The following is a 19,710-nucleotide window of genomic DNA, read 5'->3' as shown; positions in this document are numbered from 1 at the left end:
CTTTGTCCTCATCACTCTGCCCTCCTCAAAAAGCTATTAAGCCCGAGTGAAAGAAAAGGAAGCAAAGGTAAAACTCTTAGTGAGAGGGAATGAGTGTTCAAAATCTCATCTCCCCTTTTCTCAGCACACAGCCATCCAATGATTAGAACTGAGTTAAAGCAATAGCTATTGGACAACACTGAACTAGATGATTAGAACAGAGCAAAAAGTTCAAGTAATTATTAGCCCGATTCAAACAGCAGGGAATGGAGCACTGCATCCCCTACATCATTTGGGCTACGAAGGAATAAAGAAATGTTAGCAGCTTCTTCAGGCACCTGACAACCACAAAGCCGGTTTCTTTTGTTCAGTAATTTCATAGCCTTCACAAATGGTTCACATACACACACACATACTACCCTGTGGTGGTCCAGAGTTGAAAAGAGCAACATTTACACACACCTGATCAAATCTACACTGAACTTCTCATGGTGCAGCACACATCAATACTGCAGACAATCCAGTTGTGTGAAAAAGGCAGAGAGAGAGCATGAAGCCTGAGGAAAGCCCTCCCCGTCACAGCTTTACTGATACTGCTGCCAGTGCCAACAAGAGATGCTTTCCTGTTCACGACGTGATAACTTGGAGGACCTTGATTAATGCGTATTACTGAGGCAAATTAATTCAAATCTACTCAGCAACTTTTGCAACCTGGATGAGCCTGATTAATAGCTATGAGGCACGAAAATTCCTATCTGAACTTCTGCATACTATAAAAAATATCTTAACAGTGAAATCTAAAAGGCATTTATTTCTGACCATAGATGAGCTTCTCTCCTAAATGGCTACAAGTGAGAGGCTGTGCTAGGATCTTCCAGCTACTCCCAGGAAAAAGAAGATAACTGCAACAGTGCTACTTTTCTTATCAGTACCCCCAGCCCAGGGGTCTGAGTACCACTATGGCAATAGTTGCTGTATTATCCTGTGATGGCAATGATATTACGATACATTTAATGAGTACATTTCATACCAGTATCCTAGGGTACAGAATTATACATGTACTGAGGATGAAAATAATAATAATTTTTTTAAAAAAAAGGTTTCAAGAATCTTTCTCCTATCCCATGTCCTGATAGTTGTTTTCTACGAAGTGAAAGACCATGGAGTTTATGATCACAGATATTTTGTTTTAATGCATAATTATTTCTCGTTATTTGTTGTTTTGACAGGTATCACATCAGAAAAGAATCAGAGAAAAAAAACAGTAAGCAATTCTGGGAAAAAAAATCCACCTCTCCCTCTGGCATCACTGAAAGTATCAGCTTCATGTCTGAAAACCTCAAGAAAAAAGTGACTGATAAACAGATGAGCTGTCCCAAATATCAAAAGGATGACAGAAAGCCACTCAGCTAGGGAACAGACTGTCTTACATCTGTGTTGAGTAATCAAACACTTTAAAAATCAACAAAGACAAAACTGAAGAGAAAAAGAACATATCCTAAGAGGGGCTTTGTTGCATACTGCAACTCCTGTTGTGGTAGAATAGAACAGATCTCACAGAAACCATCAGGTAGCAACAAGATAATCTCAAGGGACTTGCTGGAGAGCCAAAATTTAAAAAAAAAAAAAATGGTTAATGAAAAATAAGTTACAAATTTCTACCATTCATTAATTTGGGCACTCAAACTACCTGAAATGGATCAGAAAAATAAATTGCGAACAACTTGCCATACAAACACATACACAGTTTAAAATGTTATTCACACTTCTACACGAAGTGACAGGTTTTCTGGAAGGACATTTGAATTGTATCATCAATACAGATCTTAAGCGTTCAGATTCTGGCCAATTTCACAGTATTTTAAAAACTCTTTACACAAGCAAAATATGCATTTATTTTAGAATACAAATAACTGCCGTGCAGCTTTTACTTAATAGAAAATTATAGACAAGAAGCATTCCATCTGTATGTGATCAATATAGCAAGATGTAGAAGCTCCAGGTTTTTTGAAGCCTGCTCTACACAAAATTACAGTATGAGCAACTGTGAAAGTTAAGAAACAGAGCAGAGCTATTTCCACAGGAGCACCAAAGGATGGTAAGATGTGCAGAAGGAAATGATGGGTTTTTCAGGCTTTACAATTATGATTCTGAACTGCAAAGAGAAGAATAAATTTACTGTCACTTATACAAGCCATGCAACAGAATCAGTTACAGAAAGGTATTAGCACAGGCAGCGAGCAGCTCTGCAGTGGCAGTTCTCATGCATTCACAGTGTTACAAAGGTAAAGTCCACATAGTCATGTATGACAACCGAGGGGGCTGGTTTGTGTTTAATATCACTGATTTATTTGTTGAGAGAAGTATCTACTGTTCCAATTTCAAGTGCTGAAGTAGTAAATGTATTTCAAATAAAAATTCCTCATTCTATATCTACTAAATTACGCAACATCAAGAAATGCAAATCACTTTCTCATTACTGTAATAAAGTATCTTATGGCTAAGGGAAGCAATCAGATCTTTACATGAGAAAGATATACAGATAGTTTTTCAACCTTGACCTTTGTTGAAAAAATCCCACATGATTTTATGTTCAACTAACTGGGAGAAAGCATGCGAGGCAGAGTATTAGCTTGGATTTAGTAGGTTTAGGGACAGGACTATCAATTGAGCAGAACTTCAATTACAGACTAATTTAATGTATACCCAAGTACATTACTGCAATTCAATAAACATCTCTTCAGAATTAAACAATTCCAATTTGCTTTCATTTCAGCCTGTATATATGCGTTACGAATTTGCTATTATCCACACTAAAATTAGCCAGACTAGAAGTACTCATCCATGCAATCCCAGTGTTTCACAGTGCTGCATCAAGCTAACCTCAAATGAACCACTTCACTTTGCCTGCTTACTATACAGAAGCGCGGAGCAGAGGAGTGTGCCTTCCCATAACAATAGTACTCTCCTCAAGCTTTTCTGGCTAGGTGCCTGCCTGGGTAATTCAGCAGGGAGTCTATCAGTGTCCCTCATGTTGGATGTCCAGCCATTCACATTTACAGCTCACTCTTCTATTTTTCTCCTCTTCCTATTGTTAAACATGAAAGTGTCAGGCACATGCCCAACTTTGCATATTTGGTTGCTCTGGAAGACTGCCTTCCCTCTACTTAACAATCATATGGCACTGATATGCCACTCTTGGCAACTCAATTTCATTTTACTCATGAGTTAACTCCTCCAACAAGTAAGATACTAGATAATTTGGCAGGAATTAAATGCACTTAGCACCTAATCTGAACATTCTCTTCATAATCAGTGTAGTCTGAATATCTACAACATTGGATATTTAAGGCATTGCGAAGGTACTAGCACTAAGTGACAGAAGAAGTTGGTAAAAAAGTACTATAGTAGAAGAAAGTGATCTCATTTCTCCAGCAGTCTTCCATTTCCATAAAAAAATGAAAACATTTCGATCAATAAAATTATATTCTGTGAGAAGATCCATACTACAAATTCCTTCCACCCACGTCACTACCACCTTCAATAGAGATTAAAACAGCCTCAAGGGAGACAGTCACCTTCTGGTTTCCTCTCCTAAGACACAATGAGCATCCCTGTGGTGCAGCTTGGGTAACATTAATCAAGCAGCGTAGTAAATAGCATTTCACTCTGTGCATCATGGATATTCTTAAGCAAATACCACCTTGCATGTGTCAGGCACAGCATCACCTCCTGAATCACAGTGAATAAGAGAGCTGAAACCTCCAGCTTCCATCAAGAGCTACTGATATCCCTACTGTGTGCTTCAGGACATCAGCAGAATCACAGAATCACACAGAATGGCCCAGGTTGGAAGGGACCACAAGGATCATGAAACTCCAACCGCCCTGCCAAGGCAGGGCCACCAACCTCCACATTTCACAGCAGCCCAGGCTGCCCAGGGCCCCATCCAACCTGGCCTTGGACACCTCCAGGGATGGACGGGGCATCCACAGCCTCTCTGGGCAGCTGTTCCAGCACCTCACCACTCTTATAGTAAAGAACTTAATCATTCCAGATCATCTACACCCAACAGTCTTGAGCAGACTCTTCTGACATGCAACGCTATTACAGAATTATTTATGTCCAATGTATAAAGCAAGCCAGATGAAGCCTACCGACAGTTAAACTGTTCTGCTGACTGCATTAAAAATATCCATAGCTAGCATGCGTTACTTCAAGAGCTTGTGAAGAGATCTCTATTCAGATGAAGCTTTGATTCAAATACTTGTTTTAAGAAATGATTGAAATTCATGTCACTTTTACCCATTTCTCCTACTTGAATCTAATATGATTGGAAGAGAAAGGCCCAATAGGGTGCCAAATTTTACACACAGCTGACACGGGAGGAAACGTTCATCTAAAACAAACTTGCTGTTTTAATACAACCTACCTTTCACTATTAATTCTGCATAATTTGAAACTCCAGATCCACCATCTGAGCGAATGACACAGCGGTATTTGCTGATACTGCGTTGCGAGGTGTCAGCAACGCTGACCGTAGCAGAGAAACGCCTGTGGTTGACGACTCGAGTGACCATTAGTGCTGTGTCCCTCCCATTCCACTGCTGTGAAGACAGATGAAAACGACACAGGTCATGAAGGCATACAAATTATTCATTCTTTGTTACTCTTAAAACTGCTCAGACCTTCACTAGGTTAGATTTCGTACAAGCACCATTTTTCAGGAAAAGACAGCAAGTAATGTCCCTCAAAAATTTACAGGCACGCTGGGTTTTATGAACTAGTGGGCTTAAATGTTCTTATATATTTGTTTAAGTTTTTGTATCTACTTAAATTCTGATATATTTTTGTGCATTTGATGTGTTATGTATACTGAAAAGGCTGGAGAGTGACAGCTCAGAATATCTGTACAGGGTATATCCAGAAGCTAAGCTAAGACATGAAAATACTACAAATGAATGCATTTTGTACTCCTGTGAAAATGCTATAAATGAACAGATTTTATAAACCTGTCATTTTCAGGCATAAAACTTTGTTTCCAGAAAAATTTAAATATATTAGTTAGATGAACAGAAAACTTGATATGTCCAGCATTCCTCAATAAACCTCTCTCCACCAATGCTAGGCAACATTTTCCCAACTGGAAAACTGACAGGTGATGAATTAACTAGAAATCAGCAAAAACAGCTGAACTTGCTCAGTTGGTCTATTTTATTAGGAGGCCCAAAGGAAAACACAGAGCCATTCTGCCAGTTTCCAGTAATCAATTTTGGGAGGTATTTCCAAGGCTATTTTCATTAAATCCTTCAATTTAAAAGATAGGAAAACAGGCTCCCACTAGGAATGATGATTTCCACCCAAATCCCTTCTTCTCTTGGAAAAAGGTTCATAGTGCTTCAGGTCAGACGTGTTCTCACACACATCTAATTCTTCTATGGAAAGACTTCACAGAAGGAACTCAAAAAAGATATAGAATAAGCCAAAATATATTTCTATTAATGCTAGAAGTACAACATAGGCCAATAACTTTCAGACTACAAGGTAAATTTTTGGATAACAGCTTTGATAAAGTACAGTTAAAATAACTGTTATTTTTACCTAACACCAAGCACATTTCTCACCATTTCTCACTTTTCCCCCAAATTAATTTTAATTTATACCATTAGTAAACTGATTCTTGCCTGAGTATTTAGCCTAGATACCAAATTGTTATTTTTAAAGTTTATTAAAAAGTCTGAAATCAATAAAAGTTATTCAACCACCAATATGACAGCAACTATAACAAGGGTACGCCACAGATGATGATGTAAGTTTTCTTCTGCTTTTGTTTGTTTTTTTAAGCTTTCTGTTTGTTCATTTAATTAGGCACTACAAAAAAGGAACAGAATTCTGCCCTCATAACATTATGTTAAGAAAAAAATTATGTTTAAATTTGACTGTATGCAGAGTCTTTAAAGAACATTCTTGCTGAGGCCCTTCATCATTAGTCTGAACTATGTGTTGACTTGTTTAATTATTTTGAAAATGGATGTCAGATCTATGGCCAGACACAGTAAGTACAGTAACAGAGTCCTTGCTTGGGACATCAGTGTTTCATGGCGTAGCAGCTTAGACAATGCACAGAGCTCAGCTGTCTTAAAAGTCTCTAGAATTCTAATATAGAACATGGCAATGCTGGGACTCCAAGAGCCAAGCACTTGAAAGGGCACAAGTAATAACTTTGTCCTCCACTGGGAAACAGCACTCCACCCTTGCAGTTTGCTAAACACTCCGTTTCTAACTCCAGAACTGAACATCAGTTAAGCTTGTTACTACGTGAAGAGCAAAAACAGTCTTTGAACAACCAGTAGGATGAAAATAGACACAAAGAGAAGGAACTCTTTGGTCATTTCGTGAGCAATCGGAGGAACAATCTGCTATCAATGCAGCCAAAGGAAACTGGGAGGAAGAAATAAATAGGTACAAACTGGTTTTGTCTTTTTTTTTAACATATCTTAGGGAATGTTTTCATTTCAACGCACCTTCCCCAGCCTTGTCAATATTTTTGGAGGGCAAAAGAAAAGAAGACCAAAAATTAAGCAGAAGGGAGGGATTATTGCACCTGTTCTGTCTTTTTTATGAAAGAATGCTTACAGGTATGCAGACCTATGTTTGGAACTAACATTTTGCTGTAACTGGCCACTTTTTCCATCTTCTGTAGCACAATTCTGCATTTTATCATCTTGAACTCTGATCTGGAAACAACTTAAGGCAGTTCTCAAAGCATTTTGATGATAAGCATTTGCCCCACCACCCAGTTGTCCTCTGTCTACTTATTTTACCTGAAAAAATTGCATCGCTTTACCTGGAGCCAGAGTTTGTCATGCTGGGACCACTTTCCCCCAGCAATGCACTGGAACGTCGCGTTCTGTCCCACGTTAACCTCCACATTCTGAAGCCGTAAGAAATGGGGTGCTTTTCCTAACAAGAGATGCAAAGAATAGGAGGGGTAGAGCAAGGCAGCAATTACACCGACACAGATATCAGCACCTAGCACATCACCCTATTCCTCACAAAGTGATTTAGCAAAATAAAACTGTCCTTTAGCATTTAACCATTCACTGCAGAGCAAGGTGATCTTACAGAGAACAGGCCAAGCCAATACAAACCTCCAAGCACACCTGAAAACACACACTTACTATTAGATCACACCACCAAAACAATTTCTATAAAGAGTAACTGAGTACATTTTTTTCTTTAGAAAACTCTGGTTCTACAAAGGCCAAAATAAAATCAAATGTTTGAGGTTGTCAAGCATGACTGGCCAAAACAAATTCTTGTAAAGAATTTTCTTCTTTTAATTTCATTGACTATCAAATACTTCCTGTAATTGTGGAATAACAATGCTATTGCTATCAAATCATTGATATTAAATGAAATATTGATATTACTGATAAGTGTTGCATTGCTGCGTTGGTTAACAGCACCAATATGTGTTTTCTGCTAACAATAAATTCAGTATTAGTTCAATACTAAACAACTGACATCAAAATGCTAATATCATCAATATGATGATATCCTTTTTGAAGATTTTGAAGAGAAAGATTATCTTTTTGACTAAGTATCATTTGTTTACCTCTGCAAAAAAAATTATAAGAAAATAGTTTAAAAAATAGTAATTAATCTGACTTCAAAATGAGCTTTGTGCTTCAGAAAAAAGTTTGTGCACCAACCAAATACTCTTAGTAGGACACACAACAGCCTTGTAATGCAGTAAAGGTCGGCATTTTTCAACTTCATCTTTACATTTTTGAGTATAAATAGCCAAAGAATTACATATTTTCAGAGCACATACTAGCTTACATTTTTCTACTGGAATTAAATAGCTTCAGAAGGATGTAGGCATGTGTGTGCAGGAAGCTTGGCAAATACATGGTTTTCTACTACAGGCACACGAACAGAGGACATTTGCCTATACGCTATGTCAGAGGTTTTTATCTACATCCTTTGCCACATTCTCCACATGCCCAGTTTGCTGACAACTTTAGCAAACAGACTGCTAAAGTGCAGTGATTTCTATGGTGCTTTCTGGGGGTCAGTACTGTGTTCAAAGCCAACTGGAAAACCACCTTTGGGTGACAGGCAGCAAGTCCTATGTGCTGCTTGCAGGCTACTAGGAGTGACTTCTGCCTGCATGCAGATACGAACGAGCTCCAAATGAGAAGCTCTGCAGTCCATCTACATGCAGCCATACCAGCCCAAGCCCCAGAGCTCAGCTCTTCCCAACTTCCAGGGCACTGGACTGTCCTACGACTGCAAGTGTTTGTGGTTACACAGCCAGTGAGCCTTTAGCACAGTGGAAACTGATTCTCTGTGCATTCCTTCACAGGATTAAAAAAGGCAGTACTATCTAGACCTTTGTGTTTCCACATCACTGTGTCATCAGGGGTATTTCCCAGATTAATAAAAAAACAAACAAAACAAAAAACATCTGCTAGTTATGATTGTCTGCTATACTACGATTTGTGTAGATGAGGGAGAAATTAAAAAATAACACCAATAATTTCAAGTGACATTCAGGCTCAATCAGAAGCTTCCTTATTCCTATGCTTTGAGTTTTAACAATTGTAAAATGAACCCAAGGGGCAAAGTAAATCTGTACAATGTCACTGCTGACATCTACCCTGGTGGCTGTCATTGCTGAACAGCAAAGACAATATTGGGAATCAGAAGTATTTACAATAAGACTACAGAGAACTTGTAGCTCGTAGGGACCTGTGCACAGTGCAGGTTGCCAACTGATTCTAAGTGCACTGGGCATGGTTTGAGTCATTTCAGCTCTGGGTCACCACGATCTCACTTAATCTAAAGAGGGACCTGCATATACCTGGAGACACAGATTTAAACATCAGTTTTAATAGTTCACTAAGTAGGGCTTTGGGTTGGTATATATTTTTTAATCCCATAACCTTCTTGTCTTTGCCTCACAGTTGGTTTTGTGGCCTCTTTCCCAGTAAAGGGATCAGTCATCACCAAACATGCTGTGGAATGCATGCACATCATTTGGGGGATTTGTTTGGAGGCTGCCAGTTATCAGCAACATCTGGTCAACACAGATTGTAAGTATTTCTTAATGAAGTAAATACACCCAAAGGCCTGAGCAACGAGCACATGGTAAATACAAATATAATTTAGTTAAACTGCAATTAACCATACTGCAGTTATCAGAAATGTCCTGTTAAACTTGAGCAGAGCCATGTTCCTCACATCGAATGATTGCTATTCTTTGAAATAAAGTGGGTGAATCTCATCCCACTGATACACCCTACAGAATTTTGTTGTGAAGAGCTGCTGCTCACTTACTGAAACTAAGAACCAGTGAAAGGGGCTGTTAAAGCTCTGACCTGGCAGATTGGTGGGCTACCTTCCCAAGTGACATCAGGCTACCTGGAAATACTGTAGCATCAAAATAATAAACAAAAGTAAATATAATAAACCAAAGTATCACCCAAAAGTGCAATTTAATATGCTACATAACAACTAATAATTCAAGCATTAAAAGACATAAATTTATTACAGATTACTTTTAGAAAAATAACATATTTGAAGGCGATATGAATGAACTCATTAATGAACATGAAAGCTGTTAAAAATCTGTAGAAATCTGTATGCTCCATACACAATATAGGGATACAAAAGTTCTCAAGCCTGTCTGTGGTTGCACAGAGAAACCAAAGAAGTCCACACACAAATGTACAGGCTTAAGGTGTCTCTAAGCAGGAAAAAGGTAAGCTGGGCATAGTGTGCAGCTAAGGTAGAAGAAATAGAACAAGATTTTTGAACAGTGTAATGAACGTGCATTAGTTTTCATTTCGGTGCAAGTCTAAATGAGATTTATTTTTTAAATAACTCATGCAGAATCTGAGTGGGTTTAACATTTCTTTTGAGAGATACCTTTGGGATATGTCCTTTATCAAGGAAATATCGAAGCAATTTGTCTTCTTTTCTTAAGTTAACCTCACAGGACGTTACCAGAAACATTTAGATCTTCTCCTACAGCAGTACAATTCCAAAACAACAAAACAGAGTTTTATATTCCTGTGACACTTCTACAAATAGAAACTTCCACAAAAAAAAAAATCCTGGCACAAGTGACAGAGTCGGAGCACTTTTGCCTTTTGCACAGTCAAGTTATTTAATTGCACAAGGCTGACTGTCTTTAGTTGTTTTGGGGGATACCAAAACAGAAGATATTTTAGTGTTGGCTGAATTGGGTAACTCACAGCTTTAGACTGCAAAGCCTGGTATAAAGACTGCAAAGCTTGGTATATAACACATTGAGATGGTTAGAAAATCAAAGAATGCTCACTGCATGGATGGGCAAGAACTCTGACTTCATCCACAGCTATGTACCCTGGATGTCCTTTCACAGAGACAGATTCAAATATCACCTGAAATACAAAGAAAAGGTTTTCTTAAAAAGAAAAACTGCACTAGTCATTTGGCCAGTCACCACATTCCACTCTTTTTCCAATGTCTGATACATTCAAGGCATTTTATCATTAATAACAAAGGGGTACCTATGCAATACAGCATGAAAACAAATATCAAAGATTGAAAATCTATGTGATACAGAAAACAAAGTCAGAGCAACATTAATTAGGATTAGTGAGAACTATGTACTACTTCCATTTGGAAGAGCAAAGAAAATACCCTGTGTTCACACACACTCTGTATTCACTTTGCACCATTCCGAGAACATCAGACGTGGAATCATTTGGCATCTTATTCCAATTAGCATGCCTCAGAAAGCTGTAGAATGCCACTCGTGAGATAATTTTATTTCATTAAATCAATAACACTGCATGGATTCTTTTGGAGAAAACCTTTTGCATTTTCACATGCGTGCCATTGCAGTACCAGAAAGCAATAAATGAACAACAGATGACCTGGGTTCTAATGACTGGACTGAAATAATGTTGTCCCAGAAATAACAAAGTTGCTCCTGCCTTTCCCTGGATTGAACCAGAAGAGAATTTTTGAATATGTAAAAATGTAATATTTCTCTATGTTAATGGTACACTACTTAATCCTATTTTATTTATGTATTTAGACAATGAAAGTGTCCCACTAATTTGAGACTGATTACACACACGTGTAATTACTTCTGATGTGAAGTGTCCTGTTAGGACAATACACAGACTGTGTGCAGAGTTCGGGGCAAGCAAGGGGACCCTGGAAGACTGATAAAATTCAAACTGATTTAACTATTACGAATAAGCAAAATAAAATTCAGGAGAAAAATATTGTATTAAATATATATCAAACAACAATTGTAAGAAAGGGAATTTGACAATGTTGAGTTGGAAAGGAAAAAAGAAAAATGCAGACTGATCATTTAACACTGAGTATGGTAATGTCACCTCTCGAGTTAGTGATGCTCTTCTCAAAGGAAAGGAATGAAGTGCTATCCTTAACTCTGTGTGTAGAAATGAAATGAATGCTGTCTCCAGCATTTGAAAGAGATGTCCCCAGCTTTATTTTCTCTTACTACTGTGTCAGCCACACTCTAACTTGGGGCTTTGAGCAATCTGGTTTAGTGGGAGGTGTTCCTGCCTATAGCAGGGGGTTGGAACTAGGTGATCCTAAAGGTCCCTTCCAATCTATTCTATGATCCCATGATTTTCGCATGAGTTTGCAGTAATGCTTCCAAGGACAGAGCTAATTAATGTGTTCAGCTGGCACAGTTACTACTATTGCAGCAGCATTCAAGTGCAGCTATTCTTTTTGCAGGATAATTCGGGTCTACCAAAATCATTACTGGAACACCACAAAGTTTGTTAACTATTGCAAGCCAGTCTTCAACACTGCTATTTCCACTTTAAATAAAAGCTGGCATTTCTAGCCTGTCACTGTTGAGCCTTTCCTTCATCTCCTCCATCAGAAAATTTAACACAACAAAAGATTCAACTTTCTGAATGCTGATAACCACATGCTCAGACTACAGAAGTAAAGCAACGTGTACTTCATAATCAGGTTGCCATTAATCATTTTGCTTTGTATTTGGACTTCCATAATTCAGTTTCTACTTATATATTCCCATGACATCTTAAGATCTGCTCCCTCAGTTCAAAGCATTCCAACTGGGAGCACTCCTGAAAGAAGCCGTTTAGAAAAATGTCATGATAAAAACAGGTAGAATACAAAAATAAAGGGAAAAGACAAACTAAGAAAAGCTCAGGTGCTAGCAATGCAAAGAAACAGAGTTCTGCAGCAGATGAAGGTGGGCAAAAAATAGGTTGTCCAAGGGGTAAGAGGAAGAAGCAAATATCTGGAAGATGATCAAAACATCAACAAATGTTTCCTGTGTTCAAGAGCTTCAATATTTTCTAGACACTGTATAAGCAAGGAATATAATGCATGTCCTTAGTATTGGAATTACAATGCACTTGATAAATGAAGTCATTCATGATAAAAATGGCACTTACTGGTAAGGTCACACAGCAACTACTGTAACTCCCTTCAGACTAGGATTATACTGCACCTTTATAGCTACCAAACCTTACTTTGATTATGCATCAGTGAGAAGTTAAAAGCTTTGCTGAATTGCTACATCAATTTCCTGAAAGAAAAATTCCCCGCTTCTTTGCGGTAAAAACAAACACATAGTGAACTGTCTTCTGTTAATTACTGACATGGTTCAATGTCTTTAATAGAGCACAAAATAACCTAAATCTAGAGTCACTAGCAGCTGAGTCAGCTCCTATGAACTAAATCCATGGATTTAATATTCACACAGTTACCAAAATCGTTGACAAGAGTGGAGGGGTCCCTCTCAATTCTGTTTTGTTTGGACAGACAATTTTATTACCTGATTCACACTATACTCAGGTCTCTTTATTTCCCAGTTCAGATCTTTACACTGTTGCCCTTTTATGCAGTTTTTTCACCACCTCAGCCCTATCAAAGTGAGCAGAGCAGAAGCACCTCAGTTTTCTAAATACAGGGAACTGAGATCCAGCAGTGAGGAACAGGCAGAAATCCATGCTCATAGGTGGCACATTTTGGCAAATTTCACACTGAATTTCTTTTACGTCCTTTTAACTTCAGTTGAAAATGTAATAAAATGGTTGAGGAACAGGTGTTTAATACTTTACACTTTTGGAAGTTCTCAGAAATTAATATAACTGGCAACGCAAAGCTTTGCTCTTCAACATTCTTAAACGCTCCTGAGAACTGCAAATACCAAGTCACTTCGTGTTTCCTCACCCATAAACAAGCCCACATTTCCCTGCTGCTCTCCACAGCAATGTCTGTGTTAGCGATGTAGCCTGGCTCATCTGTTGTGGTACGACAGCTTTCCTTAGGCATGGATCAATACCATTCCTTGCTGTACATCAAAACACCTCTTCCTGGCAGACTGTAGTGCTGCTCTTGGTGCATTCTGGGACTAAGTCCATCCTTATGGCACGCAGTAATTCAAGAGAACACGTCTTACCTTTCTCCAAGAGCTATTACAGCTTTTACTCGCTACACTAAAAACGCACGCAGACTGGGAATCAAGGCACGACTAACTCTTGGGCAGAGCTGATAAACCTCCACTGCCCTCACGTCAATAGCTCAGCAGAGTGCTTCTGGACTCATACAACCCTTGTGCAGAACTGCCAGACGCAAACCATGACCCTCTGGCAATAGGCCTGGCACTGGTTTGCCGCTACTCCCAACTCCAAAGCTCCCAGTACTTGTCAAAACCTCACACCCAGGGCAAATGGCTTCAGATTTTTATGCCTGACAGAATTTTCGATGCACACAGCAATTCCTGATGGTGCGACTGTCGTGCATTAAGAGAATAATCCACATTTTGCCTGACACCGATTTCATCATTTAGGAGAAATCCTTTTTTTTTCCCGCATTACCTTGTGCTTTTGAAATACGGAACATGCTTTCAGGCCTCTTGGGCACAAATCGTTCTCCGAGCATGCAGTTTTGATTTAAAGCTGACAAATAACACTCTTACAGCATAATGCAGATTGTGAGTGTAAAAGGAGACATTCCTTAGGCGTTGGTACACACAAGCTTTTATCACCCTGCCATCTCTGGACTCCTTTAGCCACAAGTGTTACAATGTCAAAGAACAATGATTTTGATAAAATTCCATGACTGTATTTTCTCCTCACTTTTGAGAGCTTAAAGTTTTCTTTTGTCTTCTTTTTCTTTTTTTCTTTTTTTGACTTAATTAAACATAGAGAGTCGCTAGATTGCAGAAACTGATGTACAAAACTAGGGATCAATGACAGAACAGCCTATCAGATCCCCCACAACCTGCGGGAAAGACCCTCGCATTTTAAAAGCCATACTTTAGAAGAAGGAAACTGGAACCTTATCCATCAAAAAGGTAAGGTTGAGGAGAGGGAGAGAAAAAGAGAGAGAGTGTTTGCATTTTGTGGGCAGGAACCACTCCCAAGTAGTCACTGCTGCCTTTAGGCTCTTCGTTTTTGCACAGCAGTGCAAAATTCTTCTTTGATTTAAAGGATTTTCTTTCTCAGGAAAAGCAAACCTGACCTCTAAAAAGACTTGCAAAAGATGTAATAAGGTTCAGGAAGTCTGGTATAGGTATATCTAACAGTTGGATCTCTTAGTTTGAGATCAGACTGTCTTTTCCAGGTTTTTCAAGCACTGATTACCTGGGTGAAAGATCATTTCTGTTATCTCTGTACAGCACCTACTACAAAACAGATTCTGGTTGATGTTAATATGAAAGTAGTATTGATCACTTTAATATGATTTCAGAGCAAGTGACAAGTTGTGCACAGCCCTTAAAACACCACTTTCAGTGCATTTGCATCTCTTTATCCCATTCACCCTGTACAGTGCGCTCTTATCTATTCTGCTGAAATCCTCTGCTCCTTTTCGGAGGCAGAACATTAAAGTGCTCTACTTTAGCTCAGATTCTATAGACCTACTACTCAGTTATTAAATAAAAAAAAAAGCTTTTCTTCCTACTGTTTTCTATCCATAGAGCATTCATTGCCTTTTCATAGTTTCTTTTACTGTAATTCCCATCTCACTCATGCTTTTTTTTTTTTTTTTTTAAACTATAATATGTATTTCTCATTTTCCTGTAAGGAGTAGGGTGCAATTACCTCCCAGGCACTTTTTTTTTTTTCCTCTTGAATATGAAAAGATAAAAATTTGAAGATAAGAGTCCTCATGCCTTCACCACTTAAGAAGAAGTATGTGAGCCCATTGTGTGCATGGGAAGTGCCAATCCAAGTCTGTTTACATGCATATTTTATGACATACAAAGGGGTTCTAACTTTCCAACAAATTATTTCATCTGTCCAGCTTTTTCTCTGTGACCTGAGGACATCTGAAGAAAAAGGGCGAGAATAATTACATCAAGATGTCTCTATCATCTCTTGCTATAAAACTGCTATATGAAAACTCATTTTGATGCAAAAAAACATGTGGGGAAAAACACTGTATTTAATTTTCAGAAGACTTAATGCTAACAGCAGCTCATAGCTCACACCCAGCCAGATGTTCAATGGATAAATGTTGCAAATTCATACCTGATAAAAATGTGGCCAGAACGTACTGATGGCAAGTTCCGCCTTCACCCATCCTTCTGTAACAACCCCTGAGACATTCCATATGGGATTGCCCTGTGGTCCTCCATTCACTTTCACGTAGACATTCAGAGAGCCAGGACTTGACCGATCTCTGCTGGATAAGTAGTAATGGAAGTCGATGCAGTGTGTGTCATTTTCCTTCAAGGTGGGCAAAAGTAAGTGAGCTTTCTGCCCAGATGCCCGTCCAGAGCTGTTCACCATCATGAAGGAACCTATACACAGGCAAGGGAAAAAAGAAAGAATACAAAACATCTGCTGAGCTCTTTCAGTTAAAGCAGTTTCCTTGGAAAAGTCAGTGATTCCTTTAGAAGCCAGAAACAAAACAGTTCCTCCTAAGAACTCAAACTAGCTATTTTATGCTAGTTGTTAGGTAACAGAAAAGAAAGGAGATCTAAATTACAGGGTATAAATACAAATAGATTCATGGCCAGCTAGAACCACCTTAATTAGATAACTTTAAAAATAAAAATACGACTTTGCTTTTATTGTTTTATAACATTGCAATAAAAAAGTCACTCTATACAAAATCACATTTACCCTTCAAGCAGCCATGAGGCTCTCCTACTGCGTACAGCCCCAGGTATCTACTTTCTCAAAGGCACATTGAATACAAAAGACTACTACAAAAGATCAAATTCTCAGCTGGCATTAGCCTGCATGGTCCCTACCAACTCTGTGCCAATCTATACCCAGGAACCCTGTATCTTGTGGTACAAGCTTTGGAAAGAGGCAAGGTGTTAAGAAAACCTGGTGTCCAGAGCCTGGATGAATTAGGCTTGTTAGCACAACACAACATCTCAACTAGCAATACAGCAACAAGGACAATTACACTTCTAAGAGGGAAGGACTGGCTGAATTTTAGGAGGGAAATCTATACTAAGGCAATTTATGAGTTTGTTAACCCTGAAGCTTGCATCATATTAACCATGGCACTGGATGTTGAACTCGTGTTTTGATTCATCAAGCACTTATTTTACAGCACATCATGTCTCAACTCATCTCCTTACAGATGCATCAAGGTGACATATGTTAGCAATAAGGAAAAACATTATGAGAGTTATTTGATTCAATTCCGTTTAAGGGATCTGCTTTATGTGTGTGCAGACACTCACAGAAAAAGCTGAAGAAAATACCAAGATCTGGGGGGAAAAAATCTATGTGTCAGCAGCTAGGCATAATAATTTTTAATCAAATGCAGCCTTCTTGACATTCAGAGTCCTGCTGCAGCTGCCAAGTCATGCTACAAATGTATTTCTCTACCGGCCTCTTGTAGTTCACAGAACATTGCGTTTGAAAAGCCTTGCCTCACTTTTAACCTATTGACTTCCCCAAGTCCATGCCGCAGCACTTTGACAGGCACTCAGATGAGCCAGGTAAACATTCTGATCAATTCTGTCCAGTGGACAGCCATACATTTTAGGTTTGTTTTTGTTTGTTTGGTTGGTTGGTTTTGTTTTTTAAGTCAACAGATGCCAGCAACTTTCTCACACAAAACTGCTTATGGTGGATTGTTCTTTTTGTTGTTTTTGTTTTTTCTGTTTATGTGATATATGTACATATACATTTTGTAAAGGACTGAAAAGCACGGATGCAGAAGAAAGTGGATCTTTTATAAGAAATCACACACACTCCAGAGACCTTGGAAAATGCAAGCACAGTGCAAGCACAGCCGAGGAAGAAGATGTACAAGAAAAAACAGAAGATGTACAGTCAAGGTACTCTCTGGCAATCCAATCTTTCATTTGGATAGCTTGAAAATCCCAATGGCCTCTAATCAAGAAATTCCAGATTCACAGCAAAGAGCTCAAGAAACAGAAGAGCTGAGTCCAAACTTTTAATTTTTTCTCTAATAATCAAAGTCCGTAAGGTGAGACTTTGACAAATGTTCTCTGTTGATATACTCCTGCTCTCAGTCAACCACAAAATCTCCTTTGTCAGTTAAATAAGAGATTTCAATGAGTGCTGCAGTAATCTTCTAATCCACCCAAATAAACTAACATTGTGACAATCTGAGATTTGGGCTCAGACTTGATGACGTGGGATAGTTTATTACCAGGAAGCAGAGTTACCAACAGGCTTGGCAAGGCAGCACAACTGCTGGTTAAGGCAGCAAGATGGGCTGGTTTCTAAGTCTAATGACAACATTCAGTTCTATGACCTCTGCCTGTATGTGTAGACTGCCTTATCTCCTGCATATATCAAATAAGAACACTAGTAAAATCTGCTACTAAGAATCAGAGACAGAAGCCTGCTGAATACCAGAAGGGCTTTGTTGTTGTTGTTGTTTTAGCAGCTGCAAAATGCACCGCCCGCAGTGTTTCAGTGACATTTTGGGAAACAGTACAAAATCTGATGAAGACAATTTTGCTGGATGTAAGATACAGGGGTGACGGTACAGCCAAAGAAAACATTCAGTAAAGAAAAGCTGAGTTCATTCATTTCTGTTCCGTCTTTGATCAGATCTTAGCACACATCGTTTCACTTCTGTGTGTCTTCTTCAACCTTTTACACTTCTGTATTTGGATAATAGATGGATCTCCACCCTAAAGATCTTCTCTGAAGCTGTACAGTGCCTAACACAATTAGGTCCTGAACTGCAGTACATTAGGCAAGCGTTTCAATGACAGACAGACTTAGGGAGAATTTCACTTCTACAGATTCATGTATAAAAATAATGAGCATTCCTCTGGGAGAAAAACATCAACTTTTATAAAAAAAAGTTCAAAGCAATAATTACGATTTTATTTTTTGACACCCACAAAAAAATGAATCATATGCTATTTGCAGTACGACAATGGCCTTTTGTGCAACTGCTGACAACTCTAGAGAGAGTACAGAGGCTGTACATAATGACTGACACAACGTGAGCCAGTAAAACATCCATCGACCAAAAAACACTTAGCAAAATAATTAGCCTTCGCTACTGGAAGAATAGCCTTACAAAAAAATTATTGCCATTTGCAAATTATTCACAGCCTTAGTTCTGATTTATGGATGCCTTAAAACCAAATAGCCACACCCCACATCATGCCTAGAGATACAGGAGAAAATGCTGTAAAATTCTGTCTCCAGTAAAGTCCTGAGGAGAGGTATTGCTTTACACAATAGTGACAGATAAAAAATTTCCACTTCTAGTGCTGTCTCTGCTGCAGAAAAGTGCTCCCATCCTTAACTGTGCCATCTGGTGCCTCTATCTGCCCTTACTTCCACAGAGACTCAGATGGCAGCTGCCACAAGAAGCCCTTTTCATCCCGGGTCAAGTTGGTGCACAACACACCAAGCCTGCCCTTAGGAGGGGATATTGTTAAACTAAAGCTTCACCCATGCCATAACCGAGAGTGGGTACAAGAACATCTATCTATCTACCACAAATTGCCCTCCATGTATGTGATTCTCATTTTCCTTTCTGCACTGTGAACTTGAATGCAAATCCCATCCCCTACCCTCAAGAACCTTCCAAAGGTTGCTCTGTGTGCTCCTGGACCAACAGCTGGGATGCACTGACTATGTGTTCTGTGCCAGTGAAGCTTTTCTGGGCAGTACACATTGCTTACCAGCAGCTCTGAGATCACTGCAACTGCTCCCAGCAGCAATAAATAAATAAATACATAAAGTTCAAAACAGCCTTTTAAGGACAAGCGTATTTTGCCTTATTAGCCGTAATAAAAACTGACACATCGCGATTTAGAGTCTGACAGCCTTCTTTAGCATGAGCACAGAATTGAAGCTGATGGGACTTCTTTTGAATTTATAGGCCTGTACGTGCAAATAAAAGAGGTACAAGCAGGTCTGGCACCAGCAAACCATTTGTCACATTTCTCACTCATATAAAGCCCTAGGGAATGCATTAACATGTCACAAATGGAAATTATTGATCAATGAATGACTGAAAACCTACTTAAATTTCTCCTGGCATGAATTTGTATAAAACAAAAGATTCCTTGAAGAAACTCTGATTTAGACTGACTTTGAACAGTAATGACAGTAAAAAAACACTGGGTGCTATTTTGTTTACCTCCATCTGGAAAGTTCAAATGTCATCAGATAGACACTGAAATGGGAAAAGAAAGTTTGGAGAGAAGAAATGATCTATTCTGTCTGGAAGTTGTTGGGTATT

The 19,710-nt window shown here is 38.8% G+C and overlaps 1 protein-coding gene across 1 annotated transcript in view; it reads right to left on the bottom strand.

Moving 5' to 3' along the window:
* Positions 1–1,405: 1,405 nt before the first annotated feature.
* LOC104914013 (receptor-type tyrosine-protein phosphatase T-like) overlaps positions 1,406–19,710 on the bottom strand; it is a 96,932-nt gene continuing 78,627 nt past the window's right edge. Inside the window, exons 2-6 of the mRNA XM_031556596.1 lie at positions 15,534–15,805; positions 10,331–10,412; positions 6,827–6,942; positions 4,412–4,586; positions 1,406–1,431 (exon numbers count right to left, since the gene is read on the bottom strand). Coding sequence (XP_031412456.1) covers positions 1,406–1,431; positions 4,412–4,586; positions 6,827–6,942; positions 10,331–10,412; positions 15,534–15,805 — 671 coding nt within the window. The remainder of the gene's footprint in view (positions 1,432–4,411; positions 4,587–6,826; positions 6,943–10,330; positions 10,413–15,533; positions 15,806–19,710) is intronic.

The sequence above is a fragment of the Meleagris gallopavo genome, chromosome 22, assembly GCF_000146605.3.
Source record: "Meleagris gallopavo isolate NT-WF06-2002-E0010 breed Aviagen turkey brand Nicholas breeding stock chromosome 22, Turkey_5.1, whole genome shotgun sequence".
NCBI lineage: Eukaryota > Metazoa > Chordata > Aves > Galliformes > Phasianidae > Meleagris > Meleagris gallopavo.
The sequence above is the reverse complement of the archived record's forward strand: the minus strand, read 5'-3'. Positions and strand labels throughout refer to the sequence as shown.